This window comes from Magnolia sinica, chromosome 6 (genome assembly GCF_029962835.1).
Source record: "Magnolia sinica isolate HGM2019 chromosome 6, MsV1, whole genome shotgun sequence".
In the NCBI taxonomy this organism is placed as follows: domain Eukaryota; kingdom Viridiplantae; phylum Streptophyta; class Magnoliopsida; order Magnoliales; family Magnoliaceae; genus Magnolia; species Magnolia sinica.
This window is the reverse complement of record NC_080578.1, coordinates 77,232,104-77,256,831: the sequence shown is the minus strand read 5'-3', so window position 1 is coordinate 77,256,831 and position 24,728 is coordinate 77,232,104. Positions and strand designations below refer to the sequence as shown.

Genomic DNA, 24,728 nt, shown 5'->3' with positions numbered 1-24,728 from the left:
GCTCTTAGACCAATGACAGGCTTTGCGTCAAGAATCCATGACCGTACCAGATTACATCGCTAGGTTCGAGGAGTACATGATGCGATGTGACATTGAGGACCCGATGGTCACATTGTCCAGATTTAGGATGCGCCTCCAATTTGAGATCCAACGAGAACTTTATTCTCGTGATATTGGCACATTGGAGCACATGTACCAAGTAGTGCAAGACATTAAACACTACCTTAAGGCACCAGTTGGTAAGCATTATGACTCTCGGGATCCAAGTGTCAAGACTTACTCTCAAGGGGCTAAGCCTAACATGGGGAGTCAGTCTAGACCCCACATTGGGTCCCAGCCCAATCCTAGAGATATCAAAGGAAAAGGGATAGCAAGTGCTAACTCTAGGAGAGGTGAGTAAACACGATGTTTCAATTGCCATGGAGTTGGTCACTTTGTGCATCAATGTCCCTCGAAAGAGAGGAACAAAGCCCTGCCGATTGACGATGGTGAGGAAGAAGGAGATAAACAAGACGATTTTGAAGAAGAAGTTTATCAGCCCAACATCAATAGTGCTAGTCACGAGGAAGTAGAAGAGGAAGAGATCACACCATTTGCAGTAGTCAGGTGCGCCTTGACCAGTACTAAGGAACCTATGCAAAATGTGGAGAGAAGATTTGCAAGGTGATCGTCGATGGTAGTAGTTGTACCAATGTGGTCTCCACTAGCACTTAAGCCTGTTTGGGTTTCAAATATGAACCACACCCTCAGCCCTATAGAGTATCATAGGTGGATGCATCTTCCATGCCTGTTACCCAGCGATGTCTCGTGCTCGTTAATTTTGCATCCTATTCAGATTCGTTGTGGTGCGGCGTCTTAACTATGGATGTTAGATAGATCATTTTAGGACAGCCTTGGCTATTTGACCACAATGTGACAATATACGGCAACTCAAATGTATGCTCATTCATAAATCAAGGCAAAAGGATATCTCTAGTTCCTCTCCCACCAAACCTTGATCTTGTCCCAGGGTCGACTCTACCAAACCTTCCTCATAATCAAATGAACCCTATGGAGCATGCGGAGTTGAAGAGGCAAGTAGGTGAGCTCTTCAGAAAGGGTTTCATTCAGGAGAGTTTGAGTCCGTGTACCGTGCCAGCACTTCTCACGCCCAAAAAAGATGGCACATGGCGCATGTGTATGAATAGTAGAGTCATCAACAAAATTACAGTAAAGTATCGGTTTCCCATACCACGTCTTGATGATATGTTAGACATGATGGCGGGTGCCACAATCTTTTCAAAGATTGACCTCAAGAGCAGGTATCACTAAATACGTATACGCCCAGGAGATGAGTGGAAGACAACCTTCAAGACGAAGGATGGGCTATACGAGTGGCTAGTTATGCCCTTTGTCTTGACTAATGCCCCGCGCACATTTATGAAAATGAAGCCGATGAAGTCCTCAAGGATGCATGCAATGTTAGCCATAGAGGAGATGTCATTTGTATTATCACATACATAATATGGAACTGAGTGAGCATGATGGTTGGTGGTGGAGGCATGCAAATGAACCTAATACAAATGAATACCCCCCATTAGCATAGATCTGAATATCAGTATTGTATCAGCCGATATGGCCCTATTGTATCCGTATCGGCATAAGATGATACGCAATACGAGGCCGTATTGGCCCGATAAGAAAAAAGCCGACACAGGGCATATCGACACCAATACATGCCAATATGCCTATAAAAACCCAAATTTGAAGCCCCCCTCAACCCCCCACCCCCCCCCCCCCCCCCCCCCCCTCTCTTCTTTTTCACTCATGTTTAAGGTATTTCGTAACAGTAATGGTGGCCATAACAGCCACCACCATTACCTTTACGATACAGGCTATAACGGCCGTTACATCCCCATAATTGTTGTTATGGTCTCTCTTTTCTTTAAAAAAAGAAAAACCTACATTGACCTCATAATGGACCATTATGAGGCTGTTACGGACTATACGGGAGTTGTAACTGCCCGTTACAGAGGCTATAACAACCTTTAGGGGTCACTTTTTCCGTTACCCCTGTTACCACCATTACAACCCTGTAACGTGTAACGGTTGCCACCGTTACCTTTACATAACGGCCTTTACAGCCCCGTAATGGATGTTGCAAGACCCCATGCTCATGTCTCTTTTTTTTTCATTTAAACCATAGAGGAAGCTTAATAACTCATTTAAGGAAAAAATATAGACCTATTTTAGGATATTAAAAAATATATTTAAATGAGATTTGACAAATCGAAGCGAAGTGGTCCATTACAGGAAAAATCACAAAGAATGGTAAACCTTCACTTTCTTTTTGATATTTTTTTCTTCATTTTGTTGTATTTCAATTTAATGGGCCCTAATTCACCAAATCATACTTGATTTGTGTTCAATTAAGGCCCATTTAGTTGACCTACAACAAATCAAATTGACAGACAACATTCTGATCAAAGAATGGTTCGATACACCATCCTTGCATGTCCTTAAAAAAAAAAAAGAAAAAAGAAAAAAAGATAGGTTCTTGAGTATCAGCCATATGGATGCAGACGATCGAGGTATATGCATCAACAACAGTATAGAGTGTTTGCTTATGAATCTCAGGGTGAAGACAAGAGTGCAATGGCTAAATTGATATTATTATTGGATATAGACAGGGAGAACAACATAAACCTCCTCAAAGTCATAGACATGGAGATGGGTTTCAGACAGCACGAAATTCAATATGGTATTGAATCTGATGAGTAACAAGAGCACCAACTATACACATTTGGGGGGGGGGGGGGGGGATGGGATCATGTAGGGCTTATGGTGACCTCAAGGTATTTCATAATGGACAATGGCCGTAATGGCCACTGCCATTGCTGTTACGATTCGAGCAGAAACAACCGTTATGGCCCCATAACGGGCCATTAAGGGCCTTTTTTTTTTCCATAACGGTCGTTACAACCCCGTAACACATCATGTTTACCACCATTACCACTACATAATAGCCATTATAACCATTATGTAATTGTTTTTTAATACCTTGGTTAACCTAAGTTGTCCAAATTTTATCTGGTTACACATGTTCAAGACTTCATTGACTACACATGTGAGTTTGGATTTAAATTTGTTATAATGGTTACAATTAAGTTTTTCTATTTTTGTTTCTATGGTAAATTGCTTCAGTGGGACCCAAAATCGGTGAATAAGAGACAAGTTGGGGAGCTAATGGTTGCTCACGATCTCTTTTACCGTCCTCATGGGAGGCATTTTGAAGGCATGCCAGCAGTTTCTAATTTTTAATCTAGTCTACTATTTTGCAAACAGTCTATGGCTTTGTTTTTTTTTTTCTTTAAAAAAAAAAAGGGTTTTAGTCATGCAATTTATCCTTCCACCAATGCCTGCATGAGATGCATCACACGTAACTTCAAAAAACTTATTTAAGTCGGGAAGTCGTAGTGTGGGATTTCTATCATTTTGACCTTTATCTCCGTAAAGGACCAGATTTCCTACGCTTTGTAATAGGAGCTAGGACAGTACTAAAGTTTCTAATGAACATTGTAGAATTGGGCCATGGAATTGCATATCTTTTGTAGCCTGTTGCGGAATCACCCAATCTAGTATACCTTTTTATCGGAAAGCCTCGACTCCTCTAGAAGTTACTCTAAAAGTCCTACAAAAACCAAGCCAAGACGCATGGAAGTACATTTCTTGAGGTCCATGTAGAGCATTTCTTGGTGCGGTACTCTCATCACAAGTCAGAGATGACCTAAATGATCCTCATGGATGACTTAATGATCCCCGTGTGAAGATATAGAAAAGATGTCCTCCAAAGTTGCCAAAGAGAGACCACAAGATCTGTCATAACATGCATGAGAACGTTGGGAGCATTGCATAGCCCCAAAGGCATGAATAAACCACTCATATAACCCATCTTAAATCTTGTACGTTGTCGCCAAATTCTAATATAATGATAACCACTCCTCAAATTGATCTTTGAGAAGATTGTGACTTTAGACATTATGTTTAGCATATCATCAAGTCTAAGGATAGGAAAAAGATATTTAATCATGATTTTGTTAATGACTCTAACATTTGCACTCATCTTCTATATATTCCACCCTTCCTAGGCATCAATAAAGCAAGCAATGTTAAAGGAAAGGTAATGCAGGGGCATTTTCAAACCGGGCTCGAGTGGGGTAGCCTGTGGGATGCGGGGACACACTTGGAGTGGGTGGCCCGTGTGAGGTGGGTGGCTCGTGTGAGGCAGGCCCATGTGAAGTGGGGCCCACGAGGAGGGGTCGGCCGACGTCCTAACCCATGGGATGTGGGGCTTGGGCTATGAGATAAAGGAATTTATTCACCACTCTCTATCAGTTCGAGCTTTTAGAGCAAGTGGCTAATTGTCCTGCATCAAAAGGCAAAGTAGAGAAACTAAACATACTTGAAGGATTTGACATACATACCTCTTCTTACTTGAAGGAATTGACATACATACCACTTACGAAGATCAATTCCACTACCAGAAGAAGAAGAAGTAAGTGGTTTATGTTGACCTCCATGCAAATCAAAGAAGAGGGAGGGAGGGAACGAGAAGATTCTTTGATTTGCACGGATACCTTACACAACATGTGCAAGAGACATACTAAATCACATTCACAATCTACAACACACAAGGAGGACCATAGACATCATGTTTGCCCAGCTTACTAAAATATGTGTGTACACAACTGTATGCCTTCCTACCAAATACATATACCGTACATGACATGTGCAAAGAGAGACACTAAATCACACACAATCTCCAACACTACTCAAGCTGGACCATAAACATCATGCATGCCCAGCTTACTAAAATAGGTGTGCAGACAACTGTATGGCCATAGAGGCTGTACAGATTGTGCAAGGCACCTCTCTCTCATATGGTTTGTATAAAATCCTAGATAGTTTAATCAGTTGGACGTACTGGCCACTGTCCAACCGCCTAGCTATTATAGCCATCCAGTTGGATTTGTGAGCCCAACAGCCCAATCTGATGTCTTACATCAATCAGCCAACATGTGGGGTCCACTCTTAGACCTGGGATACACATGCTTGATGAATCAGGTGGACAAATATACGAAAAAAAAAAAAAGTAGAAAGGAAACCATTGCAAGAGGATGCAAACGCAAAGATAAGTTCTGTGTTGCAAGCAGCCTCTTTCCAGATTTTAGTACATTTTGGCTTCTTGTAACCATCAGAGATAGAAATGACTAGTAAAACATCAACAAAACTATCAATTAATTAGGCATGTTGAATAATGATGACAACTGGAAATACAAATAATAAGTTACACTCCGGCATACGCCTAAAGGATGTAAAGTTCTGTCCAGCAAAGTGAATTATTATATATTGATGGAAGAACTTGAAAGATAAAACCCTCTTCAGCTTGTGAGCTGCCAAATAAAGGGGCATAGATGCAGTTTATGATAGGTAGAAACCTGAGATAGTCAAGTTTCCAAGCAAAGGGTTGGCATAATCTGTACAGCAACAAATAGAGCCATTGCATTACCTTACGGTTATTGACCACCGTCGCCTTATACAGTGCTGTAGTTCCAGGATAGACTGCCAAAACAGGTCTGCCAAGTGGGAAATCTTGTGTGCTAGAAGGATCCCCTCGCTTTGGAAAAGGAATAATGCGAGTCATAGGCAATTTGTATTTTCTGCAGATAAAGAAATGAAATACACCTATGAGTATCAACTATCAAGAGATACAAATTTATTTTTCAACAAATATACACCATAACCAATAAATTACAATTTATCAGTATCATATCACATTATTCTAAACCCATAACTGTAAATTGAAAGAATAGAACAGATTTTCAATTTTGAAATTGGAGAGAAAACCCCAAGACCTTTGCAGCAACTTAATAGAACCACATGTCGAAGCAGTTTTAAAAATGTATAATAGAAAGCTGATCCTACCCTGGCATACCAGATTCACCAGCATAATTGGAAACCATCATTATCTTTGTACCTTGTTGGTTGGAAAGCCAGACCTTGTTTCTTTTGTAATCTGTGTCATTTCCTGACACTGACACAAGAGGAAACCACCAACAATCCATTGTGCACTGTGGTCTCTTGTGATTGGTCTGTTTATGGATTCCACAGTGGAACTAAACTACTAATAACCTGTTGAATCCCTGAACCCACACTCTCAAAATTGCACCAATGAATAGAATCTTGACTGCAAATCTAACCCCGTGATCTTCTGGTGACTCTAAGTTATCCTGCTGCTTTCTGGGTTTGAACTGGAAGAAACACTTGCCGAATTCAAATTGTCACTCCCATAAGCTGCAGAAGTGCCTTTTATTTGCTTCTAGTGTTATTCTATGACAGATAGACACTTCAAAATAGGTAAAATATCCGCATCGAATCTGCATTCAGTATTTCAATTCTTTTTGCCTACAGGTCCACACCATTTCTGTGCTGCATTTAAGTATGATATGGACTATTTTGATGTGAATAAATATTATTTTGTGTACAAACAGGTTAGCATGTAGACAAAGTGGTATATCCTGTACTCACGCTAATCTTGAAAGTATTCAAGAGCTATGTAAGTTGGAAATTGACACACGTATTAGTGACATGGATAGAGGTGGTTAGACATGTCAGTGGCTTTCAAATTCTGATTTCCCAACACATCTGTATGAATATTTTAAATAATAAATAGTATATTGTAATTATTTATTGTGCTTCGCGAATGGTGAGCTTGTCTGGGAGGTCATCCAAAGGGTAGAAATAGACTTAAGAACAAGGTCATCTAAAGCAGGCTAGGAGCAATAGAAATAAGAGAATGATGGAGTTATCCCACTAATGGATCGGTGGACATTTATTGGATGAATAGTGTTGCCAATTTGGAACTTATCCCACTAATGGATCGGTGGACATTTATTGGACTAGCAAAGAATGAAAAATATCAAATGGTCCTATTTCAAAAAATAAGTGTCCGCAAATTAGCAGTTAAAATCATTCAAACAATTTGATTTTGGGATTGTGGCTTAGCAACAACAGTCTCGTAACTTAATTGGTTAATTTTGAGTTAATACATGCCTAGCATATAATTTTTTTAGGGCCTAGATTAGGTGGGACTCGGATAGCATTGTGTAGCACACATCACCGACCTCAGCGATGGTTGATGTGGCAAAGTTCTGTCGGCCATCTATTTTTCCAAATAATTTTAGGGCATGAGGCCAAAAAATGAGGCAATCCAAAGGTCGGGTTTACCACACCACAGAGAGTAGTGAGGATTGTGATGCCCACCGTTGAAACCATCCTAGGGCCCACCATAACGTTTATTTTCCATCTAACCTGTTCATAAGGTCACAAACTTAGATGAAGGGAAAAACACAAATATCAGCTTGATCGAAAACTTGTGGCCCTAAGAAGTTTTCAATGGTAGGCACTCAATCCCCACTGATTTTTGTGGTATGGACCATATGGTCCACTTGAGCTTTGGATATGCTGCATTTTTTTGCTCATGCCCTAAAATGATCTGACAAAATGGATGGATGGTGTGGATATAACACATACTGACATACATCACGGTGGGGCCCACAAGACTTTGCCACATCAACACACCACTAAGGTCAATGGTGTGTGCTATACTATGCAATCTGAGTCCAATTAGGTGAGGAAAGGCTAGAGGGTGAGGCGCTGAATGTGGGGCCCACCTCGATGTATGTGTTGTATATCAATGTTGTCCATCTGTTTTGCCAACACACTTCAAGGCATGATCCTAAAAATGAGGCAAATCCAAATCTAAGGTGGACCACAGTAGGGATTGAATTCCCAATGTTAAAAACTACTTCTGACCACAAACGTTTTAGAACAAGCTATTATTTGTGTTTTCCCTTCATCTAGGTCTATGTATCAACAAGTTGCATGGCAAACAAACACTACAGTGGGCCCTAGGAAGTTTTTAATGGTGGCTCAATCCCTACTATGTGATTCCCTTAAGATTTGGATATGCTTCATTTTAGCAACATTGCCCTAAAATGAGCTGGAAAAACTGATGGACGACATGGATATATACAACACATACATCAAGGTGGGCCCCATAGTCAGGGAAACAGTGCAAGTGCGCTTATCACCATATGCCACCAGAGTATTTTTTTTTTAAAAAAAAAAAATCTTTTAATGCTTACCTGTGAAAGGGCCATGTCGCCCCTCTTGTTTAAATGCCGGGGGTAGGGGGGAATGAGGGCAGCACAGCTGCAGGGGAAAAAAGAAGAAGGGCAGCAGTAGTCATCAATGTTGTTAAGTGCGATCACATAATGCCATCCACATGGCATATGCGATCATCGCATATGCTATATGGATGGTACGAAATCACATATCGCATAAAGCGATCGCATATGCTATTGTGCGATAGCATAATGACAAATGTGATCACATACCCTCCAACGGTCAGAAATCTTATTGTTGAAACATTAATTTATTTATTTTTTTTCAAAAATTTTACCTATACAAAGGCACTCCCCCCTCGTCCATTTGCAACAGATACATCCTAAAACACCCTCTTGCTCTCATACATCGTTCTAAAGCTCTCATTCTCTCTCTTAGTCTTAATCTCTTTCATACTATTCACTTTATCAAGAAGTAAGAATCAAGATCTAGTTAAGAAGCAAGAAGAAGAATCAAGGATTCAATCACTCTCTCTCTCTCTCTCTCTCTCTCTCTCTCTCTCTCTCTTCTCTTCTATAATTCTATTCTCTTATTATTCTACTTTTTAATCTCTATTCTAATCTCTTATTATAAGTTTCTAACTTTTTTTAATTTCTAATCTCCATTCTAAGTTTCTAACTTGTGTTTGTGTGATCTATTCTTGATTTCTTTTTAGAATTATTATTTAAGATTCAAGACCCAAGACTCAAGAGTAAGACTCAACTCAAGAGACTATCAACAACTCGAGAGTCAAGAGCCAAGTCTCAACTCTCAAGTGGCAATCACACACTCAAGTCCCAACAAAGTCTTCTATTTTGTTTCATACTTTCATTGTAATTTGTAGACTTGTAGTTCCTAGTTTCTACTTTATACTTTGTAGTTTCTAGTTTCTAGACTTCTAGTTTATTTTAAGTTTAAAGTTTCTAGTTTATTTCAAGTTTGAAGTTTCTAGTTTAATTATTTTTAGTTTCTTGTTTATTACTAGTTTGTAGTTTGTAGTTTCTAGGATTCAGGACTCAAAGAGTGTGGTCATTTACAACTTTCAAGAATCTAGAATCTAGATTCAAGGCCTTCGAGTTCAAGAAACGAGAGGTTTTCAACTTTGCAGAATCAAGACTCACTTTCAAGACTTTCAAGTTTCAACTTCCAAGGACTCAAGAATCAAGACTCTCTCTCTCTCTCTCTCTCTCTCTCTCTCTCTCTCTCTCTCTCTCTCTCTCTCTATTTTAAACTATTTACTTTATTTAGCACTTAGTAGTATTTACTTATTACTTAGTAGTTAGCATTGGCTTCTTATACTATATAATACTTATTTAGCAGTATGTACTATGTACCACTTACTAGTTATTTAGTTTAGTACTTACTACTTTGACTAATAGACTCTAAATTCTAATACACATTCATAGTCTCATAGACACTATAATCAACTACTCTACCCTACTAAGCTACTACATAGTGTCATCATGTCTTCTTCTCAATCTTCTACTTTGAAGCCAAAGTCAAATGACCCGGGTTGGAAGTACAGGCACTATTGGAGTGCCAATGAAAAGTCCCAAGTAGTGTGCGTGACCTATGCAAATTCGTAAGTTTTGGTGGTATTGGCCGACATCAACAACACCTTGTTGATGCAGGACAATTAACCACTTGCTCTAAAAGCTCAAACTGTTAGAGCATGGTGAATTGATCCCTTCATCTCATAGCCCAAGCCCCACATCTCATGGGTCAGGACCTCGGCCGAACCCCCCTTATGGGCCTCAAATCACATGGGTACCGCCTCACACGGGCCGCCCACCCCGAGTGTGTCCCCGCATCCCACAGGCTACCCCACTCGAGCCCGGTGTGAAATGCCCATTAATCAACCCCAGTGAGGAGTCTCGAACACGAGACCTCCCCCGTGGGCCCCGCCCACCCCAAGTGTGCCCCTACATCCCACAGGCAACCCCACTCAAGCCCGGTGTGAAAATGCCCCTGCATTAATCACCCCCGGTGAGGAGTCTCGAACACGAAACCTCCCGCTCTGATACTGATTTGATGCAGGGCAATTAACCACTTGCTATAAAAGCTCGAACTGCTAGAGCATGGCGAATTGATCCCTTTTATCTCATAGCCCAGGCCCCACATCTCATGGGTTAGGACCTCGGCCGAACCCCCCTCGTGGGCCCCAAATCACATGGGTACCGCCTCACGAGGGCCGCCCACCCCGAGTGTCCCTGCATCCCACAGGATACCCCACTCGAGCCCGGTGTGAAATGTGCATTAATCACCCCCGGTGAGGAGTCTCGAACACGAGACCTCCCTCGTGAGTCCCGCCCACCCCGAGTGTGCCCCTGCATCCCACAGCGACCCCACTCGAGCCCAGTGTGAAAATGCCCCTGCATGACTTGTGCACACATCGGGAGCAAATGCAAGAGCATGTCCCAATGTTACTTCGGAGATCCGTAGGGAAATCATAGATTACATAGATAAGAATGCTTAGAAATGACATGACACACCGGCTATGCTAGAAGAATTTATGGAGAGAGAGAAGCTTATGATGACATTTATGTAGTAGCTTTGGATGAATCTACACCACATACATCCACAGGGCGATCTAGACCAGCCGCCAAAAGAGCTCGTGGGCATGGGCATATGGATAGGTGGTTTAGACCACATCTGAAAGATGTGGTTAACCAAAGGGGGAAGGGACCCGCCCAAACCACTTTAGAAAACCGATATAAGAATAATGATAGAAAAACCACGATTCGGTACATTGCGAAGTGGTTGTACCAAGATGGTATATTTAAAACCGTGAAAATGAAGAGTTTTAAAGTTATGGTTGAAGCTATAGGTCAATTTGGACCTGCCTTGAAACCCCCTTTCTATTATGAAGTGAGAGTTGCCTAAAAAAGGAGGTGGGGTTTACCAGAAATTTTTATCTCCGAATATAAAGAAAGTTAGGATATATATGATTGTTTGTTAATGGCCGATGGATGGACCGATATATTTGATCAGACATTGAGAAACTTTCTTATAAATTGTCCAACTAGGACAATGTTTTTAAAGTTCATGGATGCGTCATCCCATTCCCACACAGACGATTATTTATTTAAATAGTTAGATAGTGTGGTTGAAGAGGTAGGAGAGGAGTTTGTTGTCTAAGTTATCACGAACAACGCAACTAATTATGCAATTGCCGGTCGCCAACTTATGAAAAAGAGGCGATGTTTATTTTGGACACCATACGTGGCACAATACCTTAAAGTAAGTGCTAGGGTTAGAAGAATCACGGTTTTTATGTGCAAGCATGCCCTTCTTCTCAATCACATGAGAAACCACCTTGGGTGCAACTTGCTTCGTACAGTCATCACCCAATTCGCAATAGCTTTCTTAACAGTACAAAGATAACATTCAAAGAAAGCTGAACTTAGGTCATCTGTAGTATTAGCCGATTGGAATAATGGACAGTGGTCAAAGAAGGCCGAAAGAAAGTTAATCCAACAAACAATTCTTTCCGCTCAATTTTGGGCTCAAGTGGTAAAGGCCTTAAAATCATCTAAACCCTTAATAAGCATGTTGCAATTGGTGGATGGTGATGAAAAGCCACCCATGGGCTATATCTATGATGCGATTAAGAGGGTTAGAAATAAAGTAATGGAACACTTCAACTATAAAGAATGTGATTACCTATAGAGAATGCTAGTGTATTGTATTGTGTATTGTAAGTGCATGTGCACACTTCCCTATTCTCCTGCGGTGTACTATATGCTTTATCATAATAAAATATTATGTGTTAGGGCAAGCAAGCCTAACACATCATCTCTCCCAAACTCTTCTTCTTCTCCTTCTCTCTCAATATTCTCAGCTCTTCTTCACATTATCCTCATCAAATTATTCTCTACTTGGCATCAAAGCAAAAATCCAAGCATTCCGCATCCAACAGGTTGACAGGCGACACGTCACCTTGCTGACGTCAGCGTTGTACGGACGCATGGACTCCGTTTGAGCTAAAAGTTTAGGGGTTTGATAGATCTTAATTTTAAAAGATTTGTCATGATTTTTTCAGAATTTATTGGACCTCATTTCGTGGTATTTTGGGCGAAATAGAGAAATTCGAAAATCGGTCCCAGGTTCCGTTTTTCTTCGTTCTACCTCAAATCGGTAAGCTTTTCTTTGGTTTCTTTGCTCAAGATGGACCGAAATCTTCCTCCTAAGCTACCCATGGTGGATTTTTTAATTAAGATCAATGTTTGAGAGGTTTTTAACCTCAAACGGACGTGCGGCTGGGCCATTTTTCACTCGGTCAGGCCCTTGTTTATTGCGTTTCATGGTATTTTGGATGATTGATATTTGTTTGAGGTTTATCTCTTATTATCTTGAAGGATTGAGTGAGATAGAGTTGTTTGAATCAATCTTTCTTGGCATAAGGGGTCTCTTAGCATAGGTTTCTCGCTCTTGGACTCTACTATGGCTGACAAAGGGCCCTCATCTCTTGGCATAGGGTCTCTTGAATCCAACCCCTTGCAGATTACCTCCATTACGTTGAATGGTGACAACTATCTTCAATGGGCACAATCTATAAAAGTACTTTTAGGAGCCCGTGACAAGTTGTCGTATATTTTGGATGATCTCCCAAGCTCTACAGATGTTACCTACAAGTCTTGGACAAAGGAGAATTATCAAGTTATTGCATGGTTGTTGAATAGCATGGATTCCTCGATTAGCCATTCAGTGATGTTTTTATCCTCGGCTAAAGGCATTTGGGATACGCTTCATAATATGTTGTCGGAATCTCAGAATTTTTCACGGATATTCCAGCTTATTCAAGAAATTGGTCGGTTTCAACAAAACTCCAAATCCTTAAAAGACTACTATTCGACGTTTCGGGGTATGTGGGATGAGTTAGATATGTATCAGCCTCTTCCTTCCAAATGTAAAGAGGATCATGAACATGCTTATAAGCAGCGGGATGATACCCAATCTCCCATCTCTGGGATTGGTTCCATCCCTCTTTCTTCTTCCTTTTCTTTGTCCTCAGTCTTGTATGTGTCTCCATGCTATGGTCTCTACTCTTCCTTCTCATTCATTTGTGCCACCCGAGCGTTCGGCACATCTTGCTGGCGATCAGTCCTCCCTTGGTCTTTGGGTACCACCCTTAAGCTTAGGGCACATTTCTGGTTTTGGTGGTCGTGGTAGAGGCCGCGAGGGAGATCGCGGTCGTGGCGGCCGTAGTCTTCGTGGGCATGGTGGACGTGGACGAGGATGTGATGGTTCCCACATTTGTTCACATTGAGGTGGAACTAATCACATGTTGATTATTTTTGGAACTACATGGTATCCGCGTATGCCCCTTATCGTTCCACTATTGCTTCGAGACACAGTCTTCCACCCCCAGGGGCGCTAAGGAGTCTCTTATCATTTCTGGGCAGCATATGATGCCCTTATGCGGCTTCACATTCCATCTCACGCGGCTTCGACCCAGTCAGGTACTGCCCTTCTTGCGTCATCCTCTCCTACCTCCTGGGTCATCGACTCTGGAGCTTCCTCCCATATGACTGGTAAGTTGCAATTCTTTTCTTCTTATTCTCCTTCTCCTCCCACTCAGTATGTCACAGTCGCAAATGGAACCCAATCTCCCATCTCTGGGATTGGTTCCATCCCTCTCTTCTTCCTTGTCTTTGTCCTCAGCCTTGCATGTGCCTTGTTTTCCATTAAACTTATTGTCTGTTAGCTCTCTTGCTAAATCATTCAATTGTTCCATCACCTTCTTTCTTTCTTGTTGTTTGTTTCAGGACCTACAGACAAAGAGAGTGATTGGTGGGGGGCATGAGAAAGGAGGCGTTTATCTTCTTGATGATACACCTATTGCCCTTCTAGTATCCTTTCTCTAGATTAAGAGTCCATGACTCGGAGGCATTGCCGCTTAAGCCACCCATCCATTGCTAGATTGAGACTTTTGCTTCCCTCCTTATCTGTCACTAAACCATTATGCTGTGATATTTGTGAATTGTCTAAATATCATCGTGCTACGTTTCCTCCTAGCTCTTCTGGAAGGAAATCTCAACCTTTTCTTCTGGTTCACTTGGATGTCTGGGGACCAACTCCGGTTACCTCGACTTTTGGATTTAGATATTTTGTTACCTTTATTGATGATTATTCCTGCATGACTTGGATTTATCTTTTGAAATCTAAAAGTGAAGTGTTTGATGCGTTTAAAGTGTTTTATCATGAAGTGTGCACTCAATTTCATTGTTCCATCAAATCCCTCCATTCTGATAATGGAGGAGAATACATGTCTACTGCCTTTCTGTCCTTCTTGCAAGAACGTAGTATTTTGTCTAGGATGTCATGTGCTCGCACTCCTCAACAAAATGGTATTGCAGAATGAAAGAATCGCCATCTTCTTGAAGTAGCTCGCACCCTTCTGCTTGGTATGCATCTACGCAAACATTTTTGGGGTGATGCTCTTTTAACTGCTACTTTTCTTATTAATCGTATACCCTCACCTATTCTGTCTTACAAATCTTCATTTACTATATTGTATCCTCATGATAATCCATTTCCACTACCACCTAAAGTTTTTGATTGTACATGCTTTGTTCAAATTTTGGATGGGAGTAATGATAAACTTAGCCCAAGGGCAATTAAATGTGTCTTTATATGGTATACTCGGAGTCAGAAAGGGTATAAATGCTTTGACCCATTGACTCGTAAGAAATATATCTCTGCCGATGTCACCTTCTTTGAGGATCTTTCTTTTTTCTCCTCTCCAGGCCGATCCCTCTGTGATCCTCTTGCGAGTCAGGGGGAGTATGACTCTTATCCTCTTTCTACTAGTGATCATGGAAAAACTCCTCTCCCCTTTATTCAGCATCCTGTTGGTGATATAGGTGAGCCTAAGCCTCTGCGGGTGTATCATCGTCGAGATAAATCTTCACAAGCTCAGCCATCCACCCTTCCGCTCACTTTGGATGTTGGTTCAGGTGACTCTCCTAACTCGAGTTTAAATCTTCCCATTGCCTTGCGCAAAGGGTCACGATCTTGTACTCAACACCCCATTTGTAATTTCGTTTCATATGATCATCTTTCACCATCTTTTCAGTCATTTACAGCTTCCCTTTCATCACAGACTATTCCTAGATCTCTCTCACATGCTCTTCAGAGTCCTGATTGGACAAAGGCGATGATAGAAGAAATGTCTACTCTTGAGAAGAATCATACTTGGGATCTTATGCCACTTCCTGTAGGCCATAAACTTGTTGGTTGTCGATGGGTTTGTACAATCAAGTTTCTTCCAGATGGCTCAATTGATCGCTATAAAGCCCGTCTTGTTGCTAAAGGTTACACACAGACTCATGGTGTGGATTACTTCGAGACATTCTCTCCGGTGGCTAAGCTTAATTCGATTCGCGTTGTGCTCTCCTTGGCCGCTAATTTATCATGACCCTTGTTTCAGCTAGATGTTAAGAATGCATTTCTCCATGGGGATCTTGTAGAGGAAATTTACATGCATCAACCTCTTGGCTTTGTTACTTCTCACTAGTGTTCGAGTTGTCGGTATCGCTACAAGTTTCGCTGGCCGGAGATAAAGATATAATATCGTTATCGCCGATAACCGGAAATGCAGGGAAAAAGGGGGAAATATGGGGAAAATGATGGAATTTTTCAGTGAAACTTCAGGACATGCCTAAATACACATATTTACATATTCAGGAATGAAAATTTTGCAAAAAGAATGCATTAAATTAGAAATTTTCATTTAATGGGGGCCAAAAAGTATGCGTTGTCGTAAGAAATCACTTAAATAGTAACTAAAATTAGTTTATATAATACAAATGTAGCTGGTATACAGTAATTAAGACATGTAAAAGTAAATGAACTCAAAGATGCCAAATCAAGGATGGATTAGATTATCCAATCAGTGTGGTATTTGATACTTTGGCTGTGTATGACACTTGATACCTAACATTTGAAAATGGTACATGTGGCAAATTTTAACATAATCTAAACCGTGTTTTCACTTCATCAAGATCTGTGTAACCTAATCAAGAGGTTGGATGGCAAGAAGAAAAAAAAAAAAAAAAACCATTACAATGGCCCTATGAAGTTTTTAATGGTGAGCATTTAATCGCCACTGTTTCCTTTAGTGTGGTCCACCTGAGATGCAGTCATGCAGATCTGTCTCATTTTAGACTCATGCCTTAAAATTATCTCTCAAAATAAATGGACAACATTGATAAAATATTTATCATTATGATGGCCCCACATAACATTGACCCATCAATCCACAGATACAAACAAGTGACACGTGCGCACCCTATAAATCAGTACACTTATCACTGTGTGGGGCCCATTGTGATTTATGTATTTTATCCACCCCATCCATCCATTTTACAAGATAATTTTAAGGCTTGATCCCAAAGATGAAGCATATCCAATGTTCAAATGGACCACACCACAGGAAACAATGTGAATTGAACATGCCTACCATTGAAAAATTATTAGGGGCCACAAAAGTTTTGGATCCATGTCATTTTTATATCTTACCTTCATCCATTCCCGTGTGATCTTATGAACAACTTGGATGACAAATAAACACCACTGTGGGCCATGGCGCCTAGGAAGGTTTCAACGGTAGGAATCATTGTCCCCATTGCCTTGGCAGTGTGGTCCACCCTAGCTTTGGATCTACCTCATTTTTGGGTTCACTACCTAAAATGGTCTCGCTAATTGGATGGACCATGTGGATATAACACATACATCATGGTGGGGTCCACAGAACTTGGTGACGTCCACACACCACTTATGTTAAAAGGAAGAGCGGACTGCGTACCGAGTAACTCAATAGGTTAAGCGTGCTGTGTAAACTCTGTGGGTCCACCATAATATATGTATTTTATCCACTCCGTCCAACCATTTTAATAGATAAATTTTGGGCTTGAGCGTAGATATGAACTGTATGCAAACCTCAAGTGGAACACATAACGGGAAATAGTGTGAATTGAACATCTACTGTTGAAAATTTCTTGGGGGCCACGGAAGTTTTGGATCAAGCTTGTATTTGTGTTTTCCCTTCATCCATGTCTGTGTGATCTCATGAACAGGTTGGATGACAAATAGACATCACTGTGGGCCCAAGAAATGTTTCAATGGTGGAAGTTATTACCAACTGTTTCCAATGGTATGGTCCACTTGATCTTTGGGTATGCTTAAATTTTGGTCTCAACCCCTAAAATAATATGAAAAAACGGATGGACGGCGTGGATGGACTAGATGCATTCACGGTGGGCCTACTAGAGTTTACTCTATACGATTAGAGCGTATAACTCAGTACGCAATGTGCTTTCCGCGTAAAAACCGGACGCGGATTAGATACTGCCGTATGGACACTCGCTACACGTCATCAAGTTCCGTGGACCCTACTAGGATATACATGTTGTATCCACAACGTCCATTCATTACCTAGAGAATGAGGCAGATCCAAAGCTTTAGTGGACCCCACCACACAAAACTGCGGGAAGATTGATGTACATCGTTGAAACCTTCCTAGGGACCACCGTAACGTTTATTTTCCATCCAATCTGTTCATAATGTCACAAAGACACGAATGAAGAGGAAAAACAAATTTCATATTGATCCAAAACTTCTGTGACCCAAAAACGTGTTTTAATGGTAGACGTTCAATTTCCCACTGCCTTTTGCAGTGTGGTCCACTTGATAGTTAGATCTGTCTTATTTTTCTTCTAACTCCTTACGACGAGCTCGCCAAATGGATTAACGGTCTGGATATAACACATACCTCATCATCAGACCCACTTAACTTGCTGACGTCAATACAGCAGGTATACAGCTGGTGTAAGGTACACCAGCCAATCCGCGTCCTCATATCAAGCCCGAAATAAAGAAAAAAAAAAAAAGAAAGAAAAAAAAAAAAGAGACGAAGAAAACCTTGAAATCTCGTTCGCGAGGGATTCTTGCCGAAGAAAGGGGGTTTTTGAGGGAGGGTTTCGAAACCCTATATTATTCCCAAATCGCGAGGAAATTCCTAAAATCGCTGATTTTTCGCCGAAATTTCAAGCTTCAAATGGAAAAGGGAAAGGGGATTTTGCGGTTTTTCTTACCTCTTTGCAATGTTCGAAGATCGACAGGAGGCATTCTTCGGAGCTGTGAGTTTCGATTAACTAGGTATGCTATCACTCTCACGTATTTACAAAAACAGCGAAATCAAAGCGATTTTTTTATTTTTTTTCCCCTTATTTTTACCTATTTATCGAAAAAATGGGCTGTTGGCTGCATGGTTGGTGGCTACGGTCGATATTCTCGGCGATAATCCAAAATTATCGACAATATCTCCGATTTTTCGCTGATAATGGGGAGAGAAACGAAAAATTGGGGTTTCGGTATCGCTAGACTAGCGACACCGATATTATCGCCGATAATATCGACATTTCGTCGACAATTTGAACACTGCTTCTCACAACCCTGCACTTGTATGTTGGTTAAAAAAGGCTCTTTATGGACTCAAACAATCTCCACGTGCATGGTTCGAAAAATTTAGTCAGGCTCTCTTGGAGTTTGGCTTTGTTCGTAGTCATGCCGATCATTCTCTCTTTATATGTCATTGATCGACGGGCATCATGGTTCTCATTATCTATGTGGATGATATTGTTTTGTCCGATAGTGATTCTGCTGGAATGAGGGAGGTCAAAGATTTTTCGAAGACCAAGTTTGAGATCAAGGATCTTGGTCCTCTTCGCTACTTCCTCGGAATTGAAGTTGCTCGCTCATCATCCAAATTGGTCTTGTCACAACGAAAATATGCGCTCGATCTTCTCATGGAGACCGGCATGTTAGGGTGCAAGCCTGCTACCACTCCCATGGATACTTCACAGAAGCTTCGACCAGATGATGGTGCTCTCCTTACTGATCCCGAGATGTATCGACGACTTGTAGGCCGGCTTATTTACCTGACTATTACTCGCCCAGATCTCTCATTTGCGGTGGGGGTTGTTAGCCAATTCATGCAAGCTCTCCGTACTTCTCATCTCACGGCTGTCTATCGCATACTTCGGTATTTAAAATCAGCCCCGGGTCTTGGCCTCCGCTTTCAGTAGCATGGTCATCTTCATCTTTCTGGCTATTCCGATGCTGATTGTGCAGATAATACTTTTGATCGCCACTCTACATCCGGCTTTTGTACCTTCCTATGTGGCAATCTTATAACTTGGAAGAGCAAAAAGCAGCTAGTTGTTGCCTGGTCCTCGGCTGAAGCAGAATATCTTGCTATGGCTCATGCAACGTGTGAACTCGTGTGGCTTCGTAATCTTCTTGAAGAACTTGGCTATCCTCCTTCGGATCCTATTCCTCTTCACTGTGACAATCAAGCGGCCATCCATATTGCTCGTAACCCAGTTTTCCATGAGCGAACCAAGCATATTGAGGTCGACTGTCACTTTATTCGGGAGAAAGTCGCTTCTAAGGAAATCGTCACTCCTTTTGTTCGATCTGGGGATCAATTTGCTGATGTTCTTACGAAGTTCTTGAGTGGAGATGCTCTTCATCGTGTTCGTGACAAGTTGGGCATGATCGACATATATGCTCCAACTTGAGGGGGAGTATAGAGAATGCTAGTGTATTGTATTATGTATTGTAAGTTCATGTGCACACTTCCCTATTCTCCTGCGGTGTACTATATGCTTTATCATAATAAAATATTATGTGTTAGGGCAAGCAAGCCTAACACATCATCTCTCCCAAACTCTTCTTCTTCTCCTTCTCTCTCAATATTCTCAACTCTTCTTCACATTATCCTCATCAAATTACTCTTCTTCTTCTCCTTCTCTCTCAATATTCTCAGCTCTTCTTCACATTTTCCTCATCAAATTATTCTCTACTTTACCAACCCATCCTAAATATTATAGATGCTAGATGGGGCAACCAAATGTCATCCCCTTTGTATGTGGCTGCCTACATCCTTAATCCAATTGTATTCTTTGCGTCCACTAATCGGACTGCAGCAGCCGCGTTTCACATGGTCGGATTTCTTGACACTTTAGAAAGAATGGTTTCAGACAAAGAAGAACATGATAAAATTTCTCGGGAGATAGACTTCTACCTGAAGAGTGCAGGGATTTGGTCAAGAGAGATTGTTACTAGGCATATAAGTATGAAATTGCCAAGTATGCAATCCTATGAAGTTCTACAACTAACAATATAAGAAGTCTAAGTGAGAAAGTGTCTAACTTAAACTTATTTGCTCAACTGACTAGTGGTCTATATATGGAGTTGACCTGACTAAGAGGAATTCGGCACTACAGAAGCTGGCCATGAGAATTCTTGGCCTTACGTGTTCTTCGAGTGGTTGCGAGCACAACTGGAGTACATTTGAGTAGGTAAGTTTTAAAAATGACAATGCTAAATTGCTAATATTGCATATTCTAAATGTTAATCGCATGCATATTCACACGAAAAAATAAAATCGCCTTGAACAAAAGAAATTCAACGACCTGGTCTTCGTCCAGTGTAACTAGAAATTGCGAGAAAGATTGCAGGCTAGGCAAGAAAAGCTTAGATTCTATGATCCTATCAGCCTAAATGATTTGGAGGCTGATAGTGAGTGGCTAGTGGAGAAAAAGGATCCAATCATTGTCGAAGAGTCCCTTACATGGGCACAAGTTGAAGACGCCGCTTATGGTTCATCACCCAGCAAAGGTCCTCAATCTCAACGGCGGAGAAGAGGAGCCGGAGGGGCAAGCAGTAACACGAGGTCTACGGTTAGCAGTCAAGGAGAAGAGGATGATGATATTGAGATTGAAGAAGTATAAGAAGAAAATGCTCGACCATCAGATGTGGATAAGCAACTTGTGCGGACAGATGATGAAGAAACAGAATAAAATGAAGTGTAGGTTAAAGAAGGAGATGATGATGGCGATGATGATGACGATAGTGATGGTGGTGATGTGCCACAATGGGAGAGGGAACAATGTATATAGTATTATAGTTAGTATATTAGTAGTTTGTAATTTGTAGATTTTGTTTATCAATAAAAGTATTAAGTTTTTTACTTTTTATTAATAAGTTGTTAATTTTTAGTTATTAATAGCTTAGATAATATAGGTAATATACTTACTAATATTCATAAATTAGTTTGAAAATTGAATGGGAGTGGTGAAGTTTTTATGGGGTAAAAAACATATTTTTCCCAAAATTTCCCATTTTTTCAATTTTTTTTTATGATTTTTCAAAAAAAAAAATTAAAAACAAAAAAAAAAAAAAAAGATTTGCGATCGCATAAGTGATCACACAGTGATGGTCGCATACAATTGCTTATGCGATTTGACAACATTGGTAGTCATAGAAGAGGAAGAAGAAGAAGAAGAAGAAGAAAAGAAGTGCGCTTTTTTTCATTTCTTTAAGGGTTACTACGATTATTACGGAAACCATAATGGGCCATTTTGCCTTGTAACAACCGTTATGTGGGTCGTAACAACCGTTATGGTTCGAAAATCCACACCTGCCCTGTTTCACCCTCGTATTGTGTAACAGTTGCGCCGTTGCCAATACGTATCGACAGTCATGGCCAAAACATAGCCATTTTGGTATACCTTGGCCATATCCCTCTGGACCATGTGCTATTCCCTTGGGCCATGGGCCTCTTCTTTCCCTTTTATTGGTTCTTTTTTATTTTTGTTCATTTTGTACCTTTTTCTCCAAGGGTAGTTTATATAATTTTGCCATTCGCTTAATATATAAAGTGAGAGGATTGGATATCCAAGTCTCCCTCTGAGTTTCCTTTCTTCCCAAGTTCTTTCTTTCCTCTGACATGGTATTAGAGCAAGAAGGTCCCTAGAGTTTCTTATCTATTGATCTCTTGATCTCTTCCCCTTCTCTTCTAATCTTTTCATTTTCTTTCTCTTTTCAAATAATCTCTCTTGGTTTGAGAGTCTTAACCTTTTAATTACCGATTGTATGCGATTTGGGAGAGGTGGTCTTGCGGTTGCGATGTCTTGGAGATTTCGTTGAAGTTTTTTTTTGCTGAAAATTCTGGACAGATTTGTTACCTTTAGTTTGATTTAAAAAAGGTTTTGACTGTTTACGATTTGCAAGATTTTCATATTTCTTCATATTTTTTGGATTGTTTTTCTTCTAGATTTACTGCAACTGGACTGTCACAATAAAGGGTTGCTAGTTATTATCATTTTGACAGTTTTTTGTCATCTTTCTTTCAAATTTACAAGAATCTCCTCATAATAACCCTAGATTTTTCCCATATTTGTTTTCTTTTAGTAATTCGGCAGTAAGAACACTCCATTTTTTGGTTTCTTGGTGATTTGTTGATTTGAATATTCATTCTTTGATATTTATTTCCTTTTGAGTTATTCCTTTTGGTTCATGAGTATTCCTTTCGAGATTATTGCATCTATATTTGCCTATAGCATCTCTTGGATTCTGGTTGGTGAAATTTTAAGACTTGTCAATTTTAAATATGGCTTCTTCATCTACATCTGAGACAACAAATATAATCAGCTCTAAGATGGAACAGTCGATCATACATTCTGAAAACCCTAGGTTACAAATTAAAACCCACAAGCTTAAGTCCAACAATTATCTTCAGTATTATGATGATATTGGTAGTGGAAAAGGTAGAGATGTTGGACGAGGAAGCCAAGATGACTATGGTCGTGGTCATTCTGTAGAACATTTGCGTACTTGTTGTGCTCAACATGGTCATACAGTTGATTATTGTTGGCTGCTTCATGGAAAACCACCTTAAGGTTGTTCTGCTAATTGAGCCACTACAGACGATAAAGACTTCGCATATTATTGATGAGGTGGCTCCTCTGATAACATCATCTGTAGTTCAACCAAGATGGGGATGTAGTTCATCTCTCAAAAAGTGAGTATGGCGCTTTATTAAGGAAAGCCACACAGAATAAGGCTTCTGCCCTTCACACTGCTTTTGCGTCCACCCCTTGGATAATTGATTCGGGGGCTATGAATCATATGGCAGATACCTCTGTCTCTTTCTCTTCACTAACCTCAAATGCTTAGCTAGGTCGTGTGAGGTTAGCAAATGGTACTTTGACACCTATTAGGGAAAAGAGTATTGTTTCTACTTCACCATCGTTCTCTTTGTCCTATGTCTTATTAGATCCTAATATTGCTTCTAATCTATGAGTCGGATTATGAAGGATTTAAATTGTAGTGTGATGTTTTTTCCTGATCATTGCGTTTTTCAAGATCTAAAAACTTGAGAAAGTTGGACAATACATTATTCACTCGAATCCTTCAAATCAATTTAGTGAATGTCTTAAAGTAAAAAAGAATGACCTTTATCTTTGACATTGTCATTTTAGCCAACCTTCTAATTTAATTTTAGAGTCTTTGTTGCGTTAGTCAGTTAAGTCTGGAAATACCAAGAATTTCTAGTGCAAAGCCTATATTTTAATTAAACATCATAAGTCGGTTTATTCCCACAACAACAACAACCAAAAAAAAAAAAAAAAAACATTAGTTCAGTCTAATGTACAGGGACCAATTCCAATTAATTTCAATGAATTTAAATACATTTTCTCCTTTATTGATGATGCTTCTTGTATAATATGGATTTATTTAATGAAAAGTAAAGATGAGGTTGGTTCAATTTTAAAATTGTTTCATCCTTTGTCTAAAAATCAGTTTAATACAAATATAAGAACCTTGCATACCAACAATGCAAATGAATATCTTTCTCACTCTATCTTGTCTTATCTTCGGGAGCATGGTATAAACTCTCAAACGACTTGTATATATACTCCGCAACAAAATGGCATTGCTGAAAGAAAGAACAAACATCTCTTAAAAATCACTCATGCTCTTCTCATTGTTATGTCTGTTCCCAAGTTTTTTCTTTGTTAGATGTTCTTACCCAATTTGATTGATCATTTGCCTACTACAGTTCTTGAAGGCCAGTCTCATATTCAATATTTCTCAGCATTCTACTTTATTTTTGAAATTCCATTGTGATTCTTTGGGTGTGTTTGTTATTTTTATAATAATGACCCTTGTCAAACTAAATTGTCAGGCTGGGCTATTAAATGTGTTTTCTTGGGATATTCAGCTTTTCAAAAAGGGTATAAGTGTTTTGATCCAATCAATAAAAAATGACATGTTTCTATGGACGTCAAGTTTCTTGAAAACATTGCATATTTTTCTAAATATCACGGAAAACAGCAGTCTATGATTCTTCATGTCCCTGTTCTTCACCTCAATCCAATCCTTTCTATTTCATATATTCTAGAGGCATGTGCTCCATCTAATAATGGTACGGATAACGTAGTTTCTGATTCTCAACCAACCAAACTAGATCTAACAAAACCAGATTTGAAGGTTTATGAAAGAAGGAATGTTCGGACATCTGTCTTCCCAGTCCACCACAAAGCAGGCTCCTTTAAACTCAAGTATGGATCATATTCCTACTTGTTTGCCCATTTATTATGATTTATATTTAGATCTGTCCTTATATCTGTTTGTTGCTATCAGGAAAGCCAAAAGACAATGTACTACTC

General features: G+C 40.1%; 1 protein-coding gene across 5 annotated transcripts in view; it reads right to left on the bottom strand.

Annotated features, from left to right (window-relative positions):
• The window catches only part of LOC131248894 (SAGA-associated factor 29 homolog A-like), a 104,744-nt gene that overhangs the window by 10,546 nt on the left and 69,470 nt on the right, over positions 1-24,728 (bottom strand). For 4 of the 5 annotated variants that reach the window (XM_058249399.1, XM_058249398.1, XM_058249400.1 and 1 more), the window contains exon 7: positions 5,549-5,699. In XM_058249399.1, the coding sequence (XP_058105382.1) occupies positions 5,549-5,699 (151 nt within the window). Of the gene's footprint in view, positions 1-3,358; positions 4,406-5,548; positions 5,700-24,728 lie in introns of those variants that run through there. The other variant, XM_058249402.1, reaches the window with a different exon arrangement.